General features: G+C 42.8%; 1 protein-coding gene and 1 long non-coding RNA gene across 24 annotated transcripts in view; one reads left to right on the forward strand and one right to left on the reverse strand.

The window, feature by feature from the left end:
- Positions 1-21,732, forward strand: part of LOC139057479 (uncharacterized) — a 67,918-nt gene that overhangs the window by 40,386 nt on the left and 5,800 nt on the right. The gene's annotated exons all lie outside the window — the stretch shown is intronic.
- LOC139057478 (uncharacterized) overlaps positions 1-21,732 on the reverse strand; it is a 55,023-nt gene that overhangs the window by 14,132 nt on the left and 19,159 nt on the right. For 12 of the 23 annotated variants that reach the window (XR_011512821.1, XR_011512819.1, XR_011512829.1 and 9 more), the window contains 2 exons: positions 7,518-7,844; positions 773-873 (listed from right to left, as the gene is read on the reverse strand). Coding sequence is in view for 2 of the 23 variants with exons in the window: in XM_070535806.1 (XP_070391907.1) it covers positions 841-873; positions 7,518-7,844 (360 nt within the window). In the remaining 21 variants the exon portion in view is untranslated. Of the gene's footprint in view, positions 1-772; positions 874-7,517; positions 7,845-12,249; positions 12,312-13,015; positions 13,287-13,313; positions 13,657-21,732 lie in introns of those variants that run through there. The other 11 variants (XR_011512834.1, XR_011512830.1, XR_011512838.1 and 8 more) reach the window with 6 other exon arrangements.

Consider the following 21,732-nt stretch of genomic DNA (forward strand, 5'->3'; position numbering starts at 1 on the left):
ACTGTGCCGCCGCCTCTTTGAAGGAGCTTGAGCTCAAAAAGCGAAGTGTTGGCTTACACTAAGATGCAGGTTACCCACATCCACACCAAAATAAACCCCTTAAAGCAGTGAAATGCAACACTGAAGCATTATGCGCAGTCTGAGAGTATCTCAGGACAGTTGAGGTTGACTTTCCAGTTGCTTGGAGAATCTGATATGTGACAAAGTTCGGGCATAATACCAATGAGCTTGCTATCAGTTGATACAAATAGCTCTATTTGCTTTTGTATGCATCTCTTTTTATTCGCATTTTAAAATGTTTGACTATTTGCCGTGAGCTAGACCACTTTTTTTTTACAGTGAAGCTGTCTATTGCTAAGATCTGGCAGATCGCATCCGCGCATAGACCAACAATTTTTCATACGATGGGCCGATCCCGAAGAAAGTGCAATACCATGCCAACCCGAGGCAGAAGTAAAGCAAGCATTAAGCACTCCCCATATGTGGGCTAATCCCGAAGGTCATGAAATGCCAGTCCAACCTGCAGCGGAGATGAAGCAGGCTTTAAGCACTCCCCACACATGGGCCAATCCCATAGGTAGTGCAATACCAGGCTGACCCGCGGCAGAAGTGCAGTTCACCATTAAGGGGCCCACATACGCAGCTCCGCTGGTCAGCCTTCACAGATTAAAGGGCACCGAGTTTCTTTGGAAGATATTTTAGTAGCTGTGCATTTTACAAACCCCTTGTTTCAGTTTTCTATTTTGAATAAAATAAACACTACTCCTTACTGTTCAAACTGCATTGTTTTTATTTTTTTAACATGCTTACCAGAGAGTGACAGCATCAGGTGACATGGTGTCAGCCCATCTTGACGTGAAACTTGGTGAAAACCTGAAAAAAATCGGGGAATTTGAAAATGTCAACTTGGATACATTGTTCTTCTAAGCATGCAGTATGGCACATAAGCCTGGAGGTTAACTAAGAATCTCGAGAACACGTTAAGGACCGTACAAAGAGCAATGCAATGATAAATGCGGTGTGAATCAGAGAGCAAATAGGGATGGTCGATATTCTAGTAGACATTAAGAGGAAAAAATGAAGCTGGGCAGGCCATGTAATGAATAGGGTAGATAACCAGAGGACCATTAGAGTTGCAGAATGGGCGCCAAGGGAAGGGAAGTTTCGCCAAGGATGACAGAAAACTAGGTGAGATGATGAAATTTGAAAGCACAAGTTCGCATCAGCTAGTGCAAGACAATGATAATTGCAGGGAGGCTCCTTCGTTCTGCATTGAACTTTAAGGTAGGATGATGATGATGGTGAATGCGTGCAACTCTTTAAAAAGAAATTTGGGCCGGAAATAGCTTGCACAGTTCACCAAGACACGAAACCAAATTCGTATGCTTTGCCACTAACACGGATGTATTCCAGCGAAGCTAACTTATGAAAAGCGGCCACCATTGTGTAATCATCTATTTAATTGTTGGAACAGCTTGCGAAACATAGCATGATGTGTTGGAAGGAGCCCCGTAACTTTTTTTTTTATAGCCGGCTATAATATGCACATGCTGAATTTTTTATAATTAATGCTATGTGATGTGCAAAGTAAGCAGCAATTTTATCCAGTATTAAAACGTACCTTAGTGTAACAGTACAATGAGAGACGTAATCAACAATTTGTATGTATGCACATCTGAGTGCGCATGCATGCGTGCTGTAATCCTTGAAACTGGTGCACTGGTCTTAGTGCAGCTTGGTAGCTCATAGTTTGTGAGGGGATTCGTAATGGCAGTGCTCCACCACGCCACAATGCAGCAGTCAACGCTGATGGTGTATCCACACGCCGGACGGCTCCGTGCAAATCTGTGCCGCGGACGCTTAATCCGCCGCCCGTCTTGCTGCGAAGCCCATCCAGACGACGGACGGACTGAGCATACGACCGCGCCGGAAAAATAAACATGGCGACACCACCCGAAGCGACTGCCGTCCGCCTCGAACCTGTCAAGTCGTCGTCGTCCACTGTGTGACCCGTAATTTTCAAACTGAGGCTTGTATTTGGTTTATATTTGTGCCCAGAAGCTTCGACAGCAATCTATTCGTGATGAGCGGGCACCGTTTCCGAAAGAGATACTCAGATTCTCTGCGTGTAGGCTTAGAGTGGCTGTATGGCTGAACATGGCCTCGACGATGTTGTGGTGGCCCGGGCGGATCTCAGTGGACGTAAGTTATTATGATTGCTTGTTTCTACTCACTCTAGATGGCGCCATCGGTGTAACAAAGACTTTGTCATACGTGTTTTTCACTCTGAATGAAAATGGCAATCGAAAGGAAACAACGGTTGGCCGCAATGGCTGTCGTTTTGTCCGAATTGGATGATGACGAGTGCTTGTTTCATCGAAAGAGGTCTTGTTACGCTCTCGTGTCCGCGTAATCGGTGAGAGCCATGTCCCACAACGCGGCGAACTGCTCCACGAGATGTAAGAACAAAGTTACCTCATCCACTCAGGTTCATTTCAGTCGCTCTTGTGCGAATCGCACGCTCGCGAACAGACACGAATGGTGTCAGCAGCGATGAAGCTGTTTCAGAAAGATCCCAAAGCCGCGCTTGTTGCCAGACTGTAGAGCATGCTAGGCTAAATCCGCAGCATTCGACTCCCAAAATCCGGATGCGAAAAATAGCACGGCATTTGTTGTCCGTGGGGGTCGCGGATGACGCGCGGACGGCACAAATTCGTGACGCGTAGTCACGTGATGCGCCGTCCGTCGTGTAGATCCACCATGAAGAGAGGAAATGCTAATCTTACCGACGCTGCACATTTATTTATTTATTTATTTATTTAGAAAACACCTTACAGGCCCTGTCGGGTATTGAGTAAGGGGGGCAATGTAACAAAGAACTGTTAAGTACAATGGAAACAACTCAAAAATAAACCTAAGACAACTGTACAGTGGCTGAACTAAAAACAAAACAAAGCACAGCATGATCAAGCATAGCAGATATATAAAAGGAAGGAGATTATGTAAAAAGCATGCACAGGCGTTCACGAAATATTTTACGATCAGTTATCGTGACGATATCATCGGGAAGACCATTCCAGTGGGATATGCCACGAGGTACAGCAGATAAATTGAAAGCAGTGGTTTTACCGAAAATGCGCTAGAAGCTAAAATGATTATGTAATCTTGAGGACGTACGGACGGGGGTTTCGAGGGGTAATATGCATGGCTTATCGGAATGAACATATTTGTGAAATAGACAGAGCAAAGCAATCTTCCGGCGGATGTCTAGGGGCTGTAAAGAAATATTGAGCTTGATCTGCGTTATACTTGACTTTCGATCAAAATTCCGAGTTATATGTCGGGCAGCTCTGTTCTGGATGCGTTCCAGCATGGTTATTGAATATTCTTGGTGTGGTGACCATACAGCTGATGCAAATTCTAATTGCGGGCGTACAAATGTCAGGTATGCTAATTTACGCACGTCAGCAGATGAATTTTGCAAGTTGCGCCTCAGAAAGCCAAGGGTTTTAGATGCAGTTGCGCAAATTGTAGTGATATGCGGAGACCAAGAAAGGTTACTAGTGAGGTTTACACAAGGTATTTGTAAGTAGTGGTACGTGACAGGTTCGTGTTATTTATGGTGTATGTGAATATGGAGCTAGTGCGCTTGCGTGAGAACGATATATTATTACATTTGTAAGGGTTAAGAGACATTTTCCATATATTACACCAGTCGGTAATAATGTGAAGGTCATGCTGCAAGGCAGTATGATCGTTAATAGAATTAATTTGTCGGTAAACAACGCAATCGTCGGCGAACAGTCGTATGCCGGAGGAAATGTTTGAAGGTAGGTCGTTAATAAATATTAGGAAAAGCAGAGGCCCTAACACACTCCCCTGTGGTACACCAGACGTGACCTCAGTGACAGGAGAAGGAGAAAAAGTTTCTAAGCCAAGAAAGGGTTAGTGAGTCGATACCTAGATGAGATATTTTAGAAATGAGCCAGCAATGGGCAACGCGATCAAATGCTTTTGAAAAGTCCAGGAAAATGGCGTCTATTTGTTGACTGTTGTTCATACTGCTATGTAGATCGGTGGTAAATTCTAGTAACTGTGTTTCACAAGATAGACCTTTCCTGAAGCCATGCTGTTTCTGAAAGAAAAAGTTATTTTTTTCTAGGTGCGTGTAAATGTGCGAGGCGATTATGTGTTCAAATAGTTTGCATGACACAGATGTTAGCGATATTGGGCGATAGTTTTCAGGCCTATGTCTATCTCCAGTTTTAAAAATGGGGAAACCTTCGCAATCTTCCACTCAACGGGCAAGACACCAGACGACAAGGACTGCTTAAAGATATGATATAGGATGACACTTGAAGTAGATACTGTGTTTTTTAATAGCTTAGTGTTAATATTGTCAATACCACAAGCAGATGTGGTTTTAAGTCCGTTAATGAGGCTAACAATGCCTTCAGTTGAGATATTTATGGGTGCCATAAATGGGTAATCGTAATCCGGAACCACTGGAATATCGGAATGGTCTTCCCTTGTAAAAACAAAAGAAAAATATGCATTAAATAGTGATGAACATTCCCCGTCTGAAAGAGGTGGTTGTTTGTCGTCTAGCAGAGAAATATCAGAAGTGTGACCGGGTATTAACGGTTGCCAAAATTTTTGCGGATTAGTCTTCAGGAGAGAAGGTAAGTCGTGAGCGAAGTACTTGTCTTTAGAAGTGCGTAAGGCTAAAGTGTACTCACTAAGGAAATTTTTGTACTTGCTCCATGAGGACTCTCCCGATTTATAGCATTGCGGTACAGACGTTTTTTTTTTTTTATTACGTAGTGTTCGAAGTTTTTTATTGAACCATGGTTTAGATTTGTCGTTCGCTGCCGAAACGTACGGAATATATTTGTCTTTGTAAAGTATCCAGTTTTCGTTAACGGAACGTTGGGAAAAAGACGGAAAGAATGAGTCACTGTTGATGAAAATGTAGTTAGCTTTGTTGTAATCCCGAATTTTTTTATGTTGAAACCCAGTGAATAACATGGGAATTCGGAGCGTCAGCTGAAGCAGCTTATGGTCACTGAAACCGTCAGAAATTAACACGGGACACACGGTTTCAGGTGCGGTAGTTAGTGCCAAATCTAAGAGGTTATTGTCACGGGTGGGTTGATTGATTACCTGAGAAAGATTTAAGTCCAAGGTTAATTCAATGAAATCGGTTGCGTGCTTGCACGACGATGACAAGCATGGCCAATTGATTTGGGGAAAATTGAAATCGCCAAGCAGATAAACATAACTACCGTATTTACTCGCATAATGATCGCACTTTTTTTGTCAGAAAAATTGAAGCAAATTCAGGGGTGCGATCATTACGCGGGTTAAATTTCCCGGGAAAAAAAATATTTTTTTTTTCGTCCGCGTTTGCTGCGGGATGCGAGATTGCGGGTGCGGGACACCAAAACAAAAATGGCGGCTAGCGGAGCGAGCCGAACGCGATTTTTTTTTTTTCTTCTCGTGAGTACATTACGTGCATTGAAACAGTTTCTTCCGTATTAGTGATGAATAATATCGTTAATATCGGCAAGTTTGCGGCAATAACGTAGCCATGTCCACTTTGAGGGGACAGAAATAGGTGGGCGCGCTTAGCTGCCAGTGACAGAAACACATGACGGGCATGCTGCGGAAACTGCGGCATCTGTCTTCACTACTTTCCGCTAATGGTGGGCGAATATCTTAGCTGTGTTACAAGCGTCGGCGTATGAATAGGGTACACTTTTAACGTATCAGAGTAAACGTGGCTACTATCATTGCCGCGCGCGATTTGTTGCGTGCTCACGAGTGCAAAAGCAGATGAAAAGAATCGAAATGCGCCTTTATTGTTTTTGTTGACATCAGCCATTATAAAGCCAACCCATAATAAAGGCAAGTTTGGTTGTACCTCATTTTGTCATGGAAGTGCGGAAAGTGATGAAAGTAATGAAATGAGGCATCTACTTAAGAATGTTTAGTGCGTGCAGGCCGCTTGGCTTGTCTTGAAGAGTCGTTCGCGTAGCATTCGACAGGTGGTAAGCGCGATCATTATTCGCTAGACTTAGCACACGACATATCGCTGCGGCAAGTTCGGGGTGCGATCATTACGCGGGAAATAAAAAAAATCGAATTTTGACGACAAATTTTAGGGGTGCGATCATTACGCGAGTGCGATCATTATGCGAGTAAATACGGTAGTTGAACATTTCTGCATGGCAGTGACAATGCTTTCGCGTAGTTTATCAACAAATGGAAGGGACACTTCAGGTGGGCGGTAACAGACACCAACTAATATGTTTCCACAAATGGTTTGACAGGTAGCCCAGATAATCTCAAGTGATGATGAGGTGTCAACTTCATAAGAAGAAATCCTTTTATATATTGCAAGTAAGACACCACCGCCCTTTTTATCATTGTGGTCATGCCGATAAATGCTGAATATGTCACTTTCTATAAAAATTTCACTATCTGAAACATCGTGGTGTAGCCATGTTTCTGTTAGAGCTAGAACGTCGGGTTTGCTATCTTCTATAAAGGAACAAAATATATCGCGCTTATTTAGTATGCTGCGTATGTTAGTGTACGATATTGTGAGCAAACGAGATGATTCAGTAGAAGAGGGAAGTTTAGGGACCTGCGCCCCCGTAGATTTCTTTAGCTATCTGTTACATAATACGACGGTGTCTCTATCAACATCGTACATGTATTCCTTGTTGTTAATGCGCATCTTGTCAAGTGAAAGTTTGCAGGGTTTGTCCTGTGCTCTTGCATATTCTAACAGCTTTTTTCTTGCTAAGCGAGTGCTTGGCGCGAAATCCTCGCGGACAGATCAGCGGGAGCCTTTTAGCTTCCTTGCAGAAGCCAAAATATTCTGTTTGTCTTTAAATGTGACCAGCTTAGCGATTATTGGCCTGCATTTGTCATGAGCGAATCGACCAATTCTGTGCACTCGTTCAAACTGGTCGCTTGATAAAGTAAGCCCCAGCCTTTCAGCGCAGAGTTTGACGACGTTTTGCTCTGAAGTCGTCCAATCTTCACCGGACTCATCGCTGATGCCAAAAAACAGTAAATTTGATCTACGTAGTCTGTTTTCGGCGTCCTCGCACCTTGAAGCTATGGTTTTTAATTGGTGTGAAAATGACTGGATGCCGTCAGGTATGTCTGTCCCAAAGGTTTCACGTAGGCTAAGGGTGGACTTGAGAGTGGCGACTCTGTCCTTAAGGCATTTCACCTCAACGTCTGTGGCGTCCTGCTTCTCTTTTATCCCCTTAAGCTCCACCAAAATTGCAGTTTGGCCTGCTGCTATACTGCGTACAATGTCTAAAACAGAATCTTCAGGTCCAGGATTAAGTTCGACATCCCCAGACAGCATCAACCGCAACAAGTCGCACAAAGCAGCAGAGTGCGCGTTTGACACTGTCATAGAGCTCAATCGGGCACGACACCGCTATTAGACAGCGATTATTGCACTTATAGCCACTGGTATTGTCCAGGTAACTAACCTGTAACAACAGAAGCGGGGAGCGTCCCATTGTCGTAGCGGCGTCGTGCCCAGCAGAGAGCAGTTGTGGCGGGCTTTTATATTGCGCGCCGGATCCGATGTTCATGCTGGTGCATTGCCCGCGTTGCCAGGTGATGATTCCGTCATCCGCCAAAGCTGGTGCCGCATGCCACGTAGGCGCTCCCTCGTTCTGCGGTAGATCGACGATACCATTGTTGACAGGGCTCGGCCAAGGGGACCACGCATGCGCGTCCAAGGTACGTGACACACCCATGGAGCCAAGTTCCAGAATGACGGGAGGCCGGCAGGTCAGCCCGAGCAGGAGGAACTGTTACAACAGAAGCGGTGAGCGTCCCATTGTCGTAGCGGCGTCGGCTCAACATGCTCAACAGGCCAATGAGAGTGCTGACACGCGAGCTTGAAGCTCGCCAGATCCATCTAACAATTTGTGCGTCGTACATGACAGCATAATCAACATTTAATCATCGATTTATTTCAACTACCATGTACGTCGACGTTGCTTCTTTAGTGCCGATATTTTGTTGACCCCCCCCCCCCCTTCTTCAAGGATACTTCTGACAGTGAAAAATAACACTGAATGTCCACATCAACAGGAACGGGCATAAGATGCAACCATTTGCGACCTTTTTAACAGAAGCTTGTATTGCCTCACTGGTGTCGGTGTTACCGTGCGAAAAAACCCAAGCTGCGCAAAAATAGAAATTGCTTATCAGGCTGCGGATTCGAACCACCGACCTCCGGATCGCGAGACCACCACGCTAACAGATTCAGCCACTGTCAGTTCATCAAACGCTGCCTTTAAGATGGGTAAGTAGAAGCAGCACAAGGCATGAGCCAATCACGGGCATCCCCTTCTTCCGGAGGAGGGAAAGGGTGTGTTCGCGTGTTTGCTCGCCCGACACCCGCAGTTTCCCACACCAGTTCAGGCCCAGCAGTCAGATGGGGAGGCCGCGTTTGGTCTGTTCTGCCAAAGAGCAGGCTGCATTGAAGGAATGGCAGTGGGAGCAGGCCACGTGTTGTGCGTTTGGCCAAAGAACAGGCAGTGTTTGATTGATGCCACCGGGAACTCATTCTAGATGGGGTCGACGTTGACGTGCCGCCCTCGCCGTGAGGCGTTACAAAGAGCCTCAGATCCCAAGCTTCGCTTGCACCCCGCTTCACAGCAGTGGAAGGGCAGTAACTTTTTTGGCCTCCATCCTTGTGTCATAGTCCAAGCATGCTCTTGCTAAATAGAATCATTCTTGGCAACTAAAGGTTAGTGTTTAAGTGCAATTAAAGCTCCTCATTGGAACAGTCTCCAGGACTTCAGAATTTCACAATAAGTAGAATACCATTTTGTTGGTAAGTACCACGGCAGAGATAGTGACCTATAGGTAGATACTGAAAGAGCCAGTATTCAGTAAAAACTTATAAATGTAAAAAAAATTTGGCCTAGTCTAATTTAGAGTAATTGGCAAAGATACCTGTTTTTGCAGTCTTATACTAGTGAAGGTTTAGCACTACAGGACTGTGCCAGTTCCATTCCAACTACATCTGCCCAATTGATGCCATTATAGATTAACATTACTGAATATATTCTGCAATCACATTATTTATTCATAAATTACACTTGCGCAGGTAACATGCATGTACTGTCAAGAAGAGTAGATATGAGAGATTATACAGCTCGCAACGCACTGCAAAAATGAAAGGTCACAAAGCAAATATGTTCTCGTTAAAGAAGCATAACATTATCTGCAATGTTGTTAGAACTTCAAAAATAAGTTTTTTGTTCAAAGGCACAACTAGTAAACAACTATAGTAAGAATTTCATTTAAAGTTGGAGAAATAGTACAACTTTTGGCATTCTGGGGAGTTAAAAAGAGTGGAATTAAGAAATCTCAACTTTGTCAAGTAGGAATGAAATGGAGGGCCCGCCCCATTTTGCAACTTTACTGTGGACCAGTGTATGCCAACATGGGAAGTAAGAAAAGAAATTTGGGTATTTCATGGTGCGTGTAGATCCATAGACTTTTGTTCCCAACGGTATCTTTTGATGACATGCCCAGGCTTTTTTTTTTCTAGTCACTTGTTGCACTTTAATGCGATAAAATCTACTTGAACCTCTTGTTGTCACAAGATCTGCAGGCGAGCTCGTTCCCTCAATCGGTTGCCACCACCCAGTCTCTACTCAACCATATCTTGTGAACAATATACACATCTTTTTTTTTTGCCTCCTAGCATTTTGGGTGATATCCTGAGTGATGAAAACAAGCACTCCATAAAATTAGCAACATCTATCATTACAACAGATTCATAACAATAGTGCAGCCACTACATTGTTTTAGCTTTCCATACTAAATAAACTCACTGGGTCTGCGTTAGTGTGGGCAGGGGTAAGCTTGTACACGTAAGTTTTTGGTAACATTCATAACAAAGCAAACAAGCTTTCAGGACTATAAACCTTTGAGTCACATCAGCTACGTGGGAGCAAAATATACATTCAAAAAACAGGAAAAATAGGCACACTGTTATGTGCCACTAATCCTTTCCTAAAAAGCTGCAAGAATTTAGGCGGTTTTGATAGAACTATAGCATGGCACAAAACTGATGGTGCTGTGCATTTGGTCACTGCAAGCAGCTGTACATTGTTAACCTCTCTGGCCAATCATGTCTGCTGCAGAAGCATCCCTAGTATGTCTCCCAATTTCAAGATACTTGATTTAGTGCAGTATCACTCTTTGTTGACCTTTTTATCGGACTGACGCAGAAGTGGGAGCACTGTACACTGTTCACATTTTCTTTGTGCGCAAAAGATAAGTATGCTTTGCATTCACCACTAAGAGAATGTATTTAATGCTGTTCTTAAGTTTACAGCCTTACAGCACATGACACAGGTATTCATGACAAATCTGTGCATGTCATACAGACAGCTGAAACTTCAAATGAAACACCACTTTCCTCCCTCTTGAGAAAGCGCCACACCCAGCCAGAGTCAAGGCAACACAAACAAACAGTGCAATGCAAAACACAGTCTTAAAAGTGTCGCTCGCCATGATGCATTACTTCGGTAAATCGCCCAATTCAGGATGCGCAATGCCACGGTGGAAAATGTGCCACGCAACAAAACTGGATAAGAAAAAAAAAGCGGGTGGTGCTAGTCACGTGAACCCGATGTGGTTCTTCGGCTCAAGTATGTGACAAGGTGAGGAAAGAACGTCGCTCGCAGAGGCTACTCAAGGCAGAGGGAGAGTGTCTCTCTGTTGGCAGTCACGCTCACCTCATGGTGGTGTGGTAAGAGGGCATTCAATTTCTGCTGTCTCCTCTAATAACAAACCAGTTTAAAAGATTATTTCGATAAAGAAATGCCAGAAGTCTGAAGTCGTTACTCCAAACATTCATCGTGGATATGAAGTCTAATGCATGCGGAACTGTCGAAAGTGGTTCACTCATATTCTTCTCATCTACTTTCAAGAAATTTCACACTAAATTGATGTAGACCTCTGCATTGTCACAAACAGCAGGAAGCAACCTTGAAGTATGTTTTGAATTCCTCATTAATGCATGAAAAATCCAGGATGCAGCAGCCAAGTAACAGTCTACTACACATAACTCCATCTTCACCTCTGCGTTCAGGCAATGAAATGCAGTTTTTACCATAGCGAGCATGAGATGTTTACTTGGAGATGCAGCTCTTAGCCTGTCTACGTATGACTGTGATATTTAAAAAAGGTGCCAGTTATTTAAAACTATGTTATTAAAAAAACATCTTTCATGTTTGAAACATGCCTGGAGGCAATAATAACCAGCTTGAAAAGTAATTATGTCCCATGGCTGTATTCGGGTCTCAAGAAGCTTTAAATTGCAGTGTAAACTAATAGCGTCCTCGATCACCCGCACCGGGGCGCCTTGGTGCGCACTTTCATCCTCGATCACCGGAAGCACACCCCTGTTGGAGCGGTTTTCCATTGCCCCGTCTCACACCGAGAAAAATCGGCGGTGCGCCGGGGTGCAATCCCCCAGCAAGCACTGCGGGACGCGCGCGCACACTGCCGACTGCAGAACCGTGGATGCTCTGGCCCGATAGCTGCGGTTGCAACGGAGTTAGCCAGTGGAGATGTCGGCAATGAGAAAGGAAGCGCTGCTAATTGCCGCAATCGATGAGCTTTTTTTTCAAGTTCTTCTGACAGCGAAGACGGCATGCTTATCAACCTCGTCCAAAAACAATGTGGTGAAGAGCGGCCGAAAGTGGACAGGTTCGTTGAAAGGGTCGTCAGGAACGGGTAGTCAGGATTAATTATAAGATCCATTGGTGTTTGCTTGCAACCAGGTATGTCAGAGCACGCAGTTTGACAAGGTTCGAGCGCTTGCCACAGATGCTCAGCACCTGCAAACAACAAAATGTGCGCGCGTGCGTGTTCGCGCACGTCTTGCGCGCCAGGGGCAAAAATAGCGCTGCATGCAAGCACCCTGCAATGGGTGCAGTTTTGTCCTCGATGTTGACCCTTTGCAGTGCGCCACCACAGCGGTGCAAGGCGCATCATTCTGGTTTCGGGGCAACCCCGGGGCAAGGTGATTGAGGACGCTATAAAACTTGCTAGGGGGCCTGATGTATAAGGCCCTCAAAAAAATAGGCCAAACAGGGGGCTAAATGTTTCTTCAATAGGATAGAAAGTTTTGCACTGGAAAGTTAACACCAAATATAAATGAAAAATATATTACTTCAGACTTACCACCAGACATTCACTATTCGAGTCTTGTTCTCCAAGGTGCATTGCCATTCCAACTTGTCCAGCTAGCGAGAAATGCAGTTCGTATTGCCTTCGCCAATGTGTTGCACATGCACATGTGATGAACTCTACAAACTGAGAGCAGCATTGAAGATAAACTGAGCAGCTGAAAGCGCACGCACTGTTGCTTCTACGCACAATATGGAAACTAAACAGCAGAGGTAAATTTCGTTAAAAGAACTGCGTAACACTTCATTCCCGTTCACATTGAAACATAAGTCGACTCTGAATATAAGACAACCCCCTACTTACAAGACATCGCATTACAGTCCCCCTTTATAATGGAAAACTACATGTTCTATAAAAAATTGGGCACTGAAAGCACCATGCCCCGCTCTGCTTCAATTGTTTCGCTTAAATCTTTTGTGTACCCAGCAGAAATTCTAGATTCTAAGCTTTTGTTTTTAAATGTAACAAACCTCGTCAAATTTGGTGCAGTGGTTGCCGAGAAAAACGAATACTCCGTTTACATGTATGTATTTAGATTGGAACACCCGAGCTAAAACTTCCTCTTAAACGCGCCCGCCACGCGGAGGCATTGCCGAGCCCAAACCGAAGGAGCAGTACGGGATCCACATTTTTCTCTGCTGGAGGCACCGCCAAATTATACTGAACAAAGAAACGTTGCGTACCCTTAGTACACGTACAAATTTTCCTCTTTATAGCGACAATGTAGGGGACTGCGGCTTGCACTGGCAGTCGGCTTTACCTATGCGCCGCCAGTCTGGTTCCTCAGACGTGTAACGATTGCGACAGTGTACGCGGCGCAAAAAGCACCTGGGACTCCTGCAAGACCAGACAAAACCTTGCCTATGTGCATTATCTAACTCCTTCTCATTACCGTTAAACAAAACTCGAGAACGCAGTCAAGAATTTCGTATTGAGCTGAGAGTACGCTGCACAAGGTCTACTGAAAGACGGAACTTTTAACGACAGCTTCTAGGCTAACTTCAAGATGCATCGATAAGTAACTGTTCAATAACTGTAGAATAAATACGTCCACTTGCCTGTCTGTTCACGCCAATACCGCAAGCACTTTTCAGAAGCACGAGACGGGCGCTGAACAGCGTCGAGACATTTCATTCGGCGAAATTAACCGCTTGCATTTCCAATGCAGCGAAAAATCAAGTGAACGATTAGAGTGTATTAACGACTTCGACGATGCAATCGGCCATTTTTGGGAAGCTTTAGGCATGGATCGGCTTGGCTATTAGCCCCGAGAACGAACACGAGCGGCGCTGCGAGCGCCGCTCGCGTGACGTCAGGGCACGGACTCGCGCCTGTCGTCTGCTACAGTTCGGGCGTTGTCCGGGCGCTTTCTGCGGTGTTTTCGTTTGTTCACCCTCGTTCTCTCTGCTTGTATACTTATGGTGGTCGTCTCAAATATATTTTTCACGACGTCTTTCTTTGCGAACATTTTATTCAAAGAGCTAAGTTCTTAGACAACAATGCAGCTCTCGAAGGCAACGCTACAGTGCCAGCCGAAGCGACGCAGACCAGCCCATTGCGGGTTTTTTCATACGCGGATAGACAATCACAAAAGCATAGCCTATAGGAATCCAGTTATGATACCATACCTGCCGCGGTGCAACAAGTATGTCACAAAGCTGGCTATATATGACTTCTACAGCAGTCACGTTGATTTTATTCCGCTAAAACAGGTTTGCTCACGACGAGTAGTTCATAGTATAATATCGAATTTTTTGCATTTCCTCACAGAAACGCTCGGCAGTAGCACGGGGACTTAACTAATACTGGAGCTTAGATTCTACACGCCTCACTTGCTTCTTTAACTGCTTGTCAACATTAGGCGGTTCTTCACATGTTTATTTTTTTTTTTAAGCGGTGGAAACTTGAAGTAAAGTTAATGAAGGCTTACAGCTATTTACAGAGTACAAATAGGAATGTACCAATATATATTCCCTTTTTCCGTGCTACACGTTCAACTCGCCTCTTTAGAGCGCGTTTGCTAATGATTAATAATGTATGTTATGTTCCTCTTTTTTTGTCTATGTTACCTAGTGTATATCATTTATTTATTTCAATGCCACAGTGTGTTTTGCATTGTTATTGTGGAAATATTTTTACTGTTCTTTCATATATTGTATAACTGCAATGTTTTATGGCCACTATATAAATGCAATTTATATGGCGCTTGATGTGTTACCCCATGCAGCCATATTGTACCTAAGGGGGTGAGGTTACCTCAAGCCACGTCTGTGCGGCTTTTTTCCCTCATCCACCTCCATCTACCACTCCTCTGTACATGTGTGTGTGTAAATGGAAATTAATAAATCAAATCAAATCAAACTCACTTGAGAAATTTACTGGTGCTTGTTGCTTGAGGAATATACATGACGAATCTGTTTGGCGAACTGACACAGGCTGCTCGGCCCAATTTTTTTTAGTGAAGCATGCCTGCTGGACCGCATAGCTGCAGCCAGAAAGACGTCGAAGCGTCAATGACTAGTAGTATGGGACATATTCAAGATATCGAAATTCCCCCCGGTGGAGGGTCAGAAATCAAGTGAAAGTATATGCAAGGCTTGTGGTGCTTTCTTTATGAATGTTTGCGATTGGATTGGAGCAAACCTAATTTAGCCTTAATTTATGTACCGACGAAGCGAATTGTTATCTGTTTGTATAATTAAATAACGCTGGATCGAGACATTGTGAGACAGAAGGTGCTTGAATTTTCCTTTTGTAGGCAATCTAAGCTGCGGTGTAGTAGCTCGAGAATACTTTAGCCATTCCAGTTGGCGCTGTAAAAAAATGCTTTATGGTTTTAATTCGAAGTTGTAGTGAACTGATGGGTTTCGCGAACATAGCGTGCCTCGCCATACGGACAGTCGATTGCTACCGTTACGTGATCAGGGGTGTGCCATATTGTCGATAAAGGCTACTGAGGGCCACTATGAAACATTTCATCACTTTCAATTGAGTGGCTCTCGATCTTAACAACGAAACTTATCTCTCAGGTGATTGCTACTATGGTGTTTGTGAATTAACTATGTAAATACTCTACATGACGCGCCGTCGTGTTAGCAGCCATGAGCAATTCGTTTTTTGGAGGCCTGTTTCAGAGGGGGATGAAAGTAGCAGCAAACTTTTTCATAAGAAATGCGCGCCTAACTATTTTTTTACGCAACAATGAATGGCCATATTTGAATAGAACAACACACCAGAGTAATAGGAATCGTGATGACAGCTTCGCTTGGCAGTGTCTTTCTAACATCGGATAACATGTTGACGCCAATTACCAAATTTTTCTTATCTCATAGCTAAATACTAAATGATTGTTAAGTGTTTAGCGAAGCATCATACACAACTTCGCGCGTTGAATTTGCAGATATTCTTTTTTTAGTCAAAATTTACCGATACACACGGCGCATATATGCATTGCAAAACCTAGTAGACCCCTTTAACGCTACTTAGCTTGCGATATCCAAGCCGCAAAGTTTCTCGACTCACACGCCTTTGAAGAGGAAACTGTGGTTAAGGTATGGCAGCTGAAAGAAGCCGACGTATTCTTCAATACGTACGGCTCGAGCCACCCATATCTCAAGCATACACGAAGGGAACGAGCGCGCGCGGCAGCCGAGCGAGCCGGAGCGAGCGGCGTCTTGGCCGTGACGTCACTCGCGAGAGGGCGCCACTCCTAATTCTCGCCGCTAATAGATGCGCACAATCTTTGGAAGCAACTTTCTTCTTCTTTTTTTTTGTTGCCAGACAAAAATCGCTGTGTTAAACTTTTTTTTTTTTTACAGAGAAGATATGTTTATATTAAGGGTATGGTGGCTAGCATACACTCTTACGCATAATTACACCCTCTTGCCACACAACGATAATCGTCATCTGCTTGTCCGCATTTCCTTTCTTTAACGCGGCGAGTCCGGTACTTTCCAGTAACGAACGGCATGCGCATTATCATTCCCGACAGGAAAGTAACAGGCAATGCTATCATGCTGATAACGCGTGTGCCGTTCGTTACTGTAAACGCCGCCAGAAGTGAGGAACAATTCCCTGTGTCTTGAATGACGCTTGTACAGTTATCAGTCAAACCGCCTAATGTTGCCACTTCTCTGCTGTGCTTATGTGGGCTTTTTTCTAACCTTTCACAGTGGGTGCAGCATGTCCAGAACCACAGCGTCCTGCGGTCTATCCTGTTGCACGGGACTGGTGGCCACGCATCGTTACACAACTTCCCAAATAACAATAAGAGTCAGTTTGGCACTTAGTAGAGCAGTATACGAGGGATAAAAAAAAAATGTGATTGTTCCGCAAATATGTTCCGCAAATATATATTTCTCTATCATTCTTCTAGAGGTAATTCAAAAAACGAAACTATAGTCGGATGCAACTTAAGTATGCAGCGAAGCCCCGCCCACGGCCTCATAACCGCCAGCCACTGTTCCTCTGCGAGGCTGCAAATAATTCATACTTCAAACTTTTCCTGTTAGGCAAATAAGGCGGTGACCACAAAAATAAAATTATTAGCGCAAAATTTTATACATTTTCCCTCCCTTATTAAAGTATAATGGCGAAAGTCGAATTCTTTTCAAACTGAAAATTATAAAATGCTTGCTTTGCTGCAACTATTTGTTTTCAAGTTTCAGTGCAGTTGGCAGTGAAGTTTCATGAGTAAAACGGGTTCAGCAGTGAAATGAACTGTACCGCAGACTTTTGAAGAGTGAAATGCTCAGACTCCATACACTTTGTCCATGCCTGTTGCACACCTCACTGCTTCCGCCGATGAAAAGGCTCTTCAAGAACAGCAGACTCTCCGGATCTATCAAGTAGGATGCATTGTTGAAAAGGCCACATGACGATGATTTTGTTTGCTTTTGTGATTGGCTGGCTAAGCAACACAACCCCACGCGGTTCACGTGCCATGCTTGCTATGTATTCTACTATAGAAATCTTTAATTTACATTTTCACTTGTTTACTTGTTCTTGGTAGAGTTCTTCCTGCAGTTCTTTCCAGCGTGAGTCCATTTGATGTGGTTCCTTGTTTGCCATGTAAAGGAGAGGTGCATCTCACAGGCCTTATGTGTCTTTATGGTGAATGGTGGGCATTATTCATATTTGTATAATAAAGGTACCCTTCCCCTAATTTGCATAGGAAGGAGACCTAAGGTTGCCCCCCCCTCGAAAAAAATTACAGCGTACGCGCCTGCCCTGTTGCCATTGATGAAACGACACAGAGGAATGCATAGAGCAAACTTTAGAGTCGGAAGGCTCGCATCGATGTCACTGGTTGTCCTTTCCCATTGTGCACCATTAAAAGCACTCATTGGAGTTAAAACAATGTTTGACTAGTTGCTAACATATTTCATAGTTTCCTTCCAGCGCAGACCCTCACTCCAGAATGCTGCAGGTCACACTGAACATTAATTTCCAAGTTTCAGTGCACTTCCTGAACCGCCCCCACTGCCAGATCCATCGACAGTAATTTTGGGTAGTTATTCCCATAAAACTTCTGGGTTCCTTGCCTTGGCACTCAACCTCAGTACACTGTAGCTACTAGTATAGGTGAGAAAATTATGCCGTATAAACAGAATGAAAGGCAATTTCCTAAACATGCAAAAGCATGCAAGTTCCTTCAACGCGCAAAAAGCATGGATAGCAGGCATATTTCTAATTTAGTGTGTTCACTGTGTGAAAGCTTACATTTACATATATGGAAGCATAGAACGAATGTTTCAAAGCATTAATTACATCCTTGAGCTTAATAATTAACATTAAAAATTCCGTATAATTTGGGCAATTTAATCTTACACATAAAACCAATTCATTCAGTTTTGCAGACACTAAGTGGGATCACAAGTTTCACTATGTCTTTTGGAAGAACGACACAGGAACATGTTTTCTGCTGCAAAATGTTTTCCTGTAAAACATCTAATTGGGAAGAAAAGCATTCTAAAACAATACAAGGTTTTCAACTTACTTATCCCAAATGAAATATGCAGTAATCTTTGCCAGTCTGTCTTTTATAGTTCTTTTAACAAAGAAATTATTGCCATGTGATGCTTTGTGCACTACACACAAAATTCAGTGAATGACAATGCCATTCATGCTTAAAATAAAAAAGAACACTGCTTCCCCAAGTGTTGCTAGCGGCTACTTCCTAATATAGGTTATAGGCACTCAAAGTTCAAAATTTTCAAGTGGAAATGAGAGTGAAGAAAGGCAAATAAGGAGGTTAAAGTGAAAACACTGTATTAGGCACACCTGCAACTAATAGACGATGCAACTAATAGAGAAGAAAACTCAACTAACAACTCCATGGAGGTAATAGCAGAAGTGTCAAAGTATGGAAGAAAATAAACGAAGCACTAAATCGGAAGTCAGTCGATACACAAACAAATACGTTGAACATTGATTGCACTTTTGTAGGTGGTACAGAACTTGCAGACCATTTTAACAATTTTTTTGTTAAAGTAGGATGCATAGATCACGACATTCAAGATACAATGCATGCCGCTTCATTAAGAGAATCTTTATTCCTAAAGCCTACTAGCATCCCTGAGATGATTACAACATTTCCATCCTTGAAGAATAGCCATAGTCGATACGTCGATGATTTAGAAATTAGGCCAATTAAGTACGTCGTAGACTTACTTGCAACTGCAGTAATGCACATTTTTAATATTTTCCTGTCAACCGGAGTTTTCCTGCGTAATATGCAGGTAGCGAGAGTAATAGTTCACAAAGGAGGTGACAAAAATAATATGGGCAATTATCGGCCAGTATCTATACTTCCTGTGCTATCAAAGGGACTCGAAAAAATTTTTAACTTTCATATTGATAATTTTTCGCAAAAACATAGCCTGCTAACCGACTGTCAACACGGGTTTAAGAAAAAGCGGTCTACGGAAACTGCTTTAAGTATACAGAAGAAGCTTATTCTAGAGAACACTGAAAAAAATTTTCTGACTTTAGGGTTATACGTAGACTTCAGCAAAGCCTTTGATAGGGTCAACCAGAAATTGCTGCTGATAAAGCTGGAAAAATATGGCTTCCGAGGAATAACACTTGAACTTATCTGATCTTATTTAGAAAGCCGACGTCAGTTTGCTGAAATTAATGAGAACAGATCGCAGATAAAATCTTTGAGAGCGGGTGTGCCCCAAGGTAGCATTCTTGGCCTGATACTTTTCCTGTATTACATTAGTGATATTGTACAAGTGAGCGATATGTGTAAATTTGTCACATATGCAGATGATTGCTCTGTTTTCTTTACAGGTAAAGATTTAAAAGAAATAACACCTATAGCAAGCTCCGTTTGTTATGGACTTCGAGCATGGTCTAAGGCAAACGGCCTCATCCTCAATGAAACCAAAACAAAATGCGTTGTTTTTCATGCTCTGGGAAGTTCTACTACATTGCCAGATAATATTGTGTGGGGTCTGTATAAAATTAACATTACGTCATCCATAAAAACCCTAGGCATAATACTCACAGAGCATATGTCCTGGAATGAACACGTTAGTCATATTTGCTCAAAGGTATGAAAAGTTGTAGGTGTGTTAAATTGCAATTGAAGTGCATTACCTTTTCAAGTTAAGCGTCTCATTTATCATGCTCTTCTCCATCCACACCTCAGTTACTGTTCACTTATATAGGGTAACACTACAGCGCAAAATATTCAAATGCTGGAAATACTTCATGAGAAAGCAATTCGGGTGATAGCGAACGTTTGTTTTTTCGAGCATACGCAAGAGCTTTTCCAACAAAACAGAATAATCAGAGCCCGTGACATATATAAATTCAAAACATTACTAAGCTATAGAAATACTATGCTGGGAAAACTCGATTCATTCCTAGCCCCGGCAACTCTACAACAAAATAGAAGTGCATATTCATATCGTCACCAGGCACCATGGCAGATCCCTTTTTCACATACTAAATATGGCTGCCAATGCCTTAAACATACACTACCTTCCCTACTTAACTATTTTAACCAACATGTTGATGTGTTATCTCTAAACATAACTAAAATATTGGATTTGTTCTTATAGATGTGTATTGTCAACTGCTCCAACAGTTCCGTAGAACTTGTCATATATTCTCATTTTGTTTATACGTTCACACTAGTAACTACTATTCCTAGAATCCAGGTTTCCACTGCAGTGATTGTGCCCGAACCACGTGGCAGGGTTTCGTGTCGTGAACTGGATGCTGCAAAGGGCGTCTTCACGTTTGTTAAAATTCAAGGATGTGACGACGCCCTGGGCTACATTGCCGAGATGTCTGTCGCGAAAGCAGCAGCCTATATGCAGATTTTTCTTTTTTTATGTTTTTTAACATAGATGCACATATATATTTGCAAGTATGTAAAATAATTTATTAAAAAAAAGAACGTTTCCTGATGGTAACTTGTGTTTATTGTAAACTTCTGTGAAATTTGTTATATCTATATATGTATGTGTGTGTATGTATATGTGTATATATGTATACATATATTGTTTTTGCATTCTTATTTATTTATTTATTTTACAATACTGCAGGCCATCGTCGGGCCCATGCAGGAGTGGTTACAACATGGAATACAGTACAAAAAAAAAGAATAAACTTAAACTAGTGTATCCAAAACAAAGAGCATTAGCACACACAAAAATGAACATACTCAATAAATATATACACTGTTTAAATGAGCCGTCCGGGAAGCAGGCGAAACAGCGTTTACCATAAGAATGCATCTACAGAGGCTGCATATGAAATACAGGCAATATCACCATTCGAATTCCAGATTCTCAATACTGTCAATAATTGCGTTGGCAGATGGGCAATTTACGGCTCTAGAGGGTACTATGTTCCAATGGGAAATGGCGTGTGGGAATAAAGAGTACTTGCGAGTGTTATTATGGCTGGGATGGTGTCGTATTGATTTATTATGGTTGGTTCAGGCAGAAAGTCTGAATGGCGCTTGAATGTATGTTGCTTGTGGTACTCAATAGGAGCCGTGATAAAGTAAGCATAGAAATTTTAATCTGGAAATCGTTCTACGTTGAGCCAGTGATTGAACGTTAGCCTTGACGCGCAGGTTTGTAATGCTCGTTTGACGTGAATATTGTGAATATATAAATCTCAATACTAAGTTCTGTATGCGTTCTAGTTTCTCGGTTAAATACTTCTGGTGTGGGGCCCAAATAATGTCAGCATACTCTAAAGAGGGTCTAATGAGGGTTCTGTGTGCATTTAACACTAGGAGGTGTGTTTCTAACTTTTCTTCTCAAGAAATGTAGTTTACCTAGGGCCTTGTCATACACATTATTTATATGAGTTTCCCAATCTAATTTCATTGTAGGAGTGACCCCGAGATATGTGACCTCCTCGTATTTTCTTAGTGATATATTGTTTATTGTGTATGTAAACTGAAGCGCATTTTTCTTGTGAGTGAAGGAGATACTGGTAGTTTTTGAT

This window comes from Dermacentor albipictus, chromosome 3 (assembly GCF_038994185.2).
Source record: "Dermacentor albipictus isolate Rhodes 1998 colony chromosome 3, USDA_Dalb.pri_finalv2, whole genome shotgun sequence".
NCBI lineage: Eukaryota > Metazoa > Arthropoda > Arachnida > Ixodida > Ixodidae > Dermacentor > Dermacentor albipictus.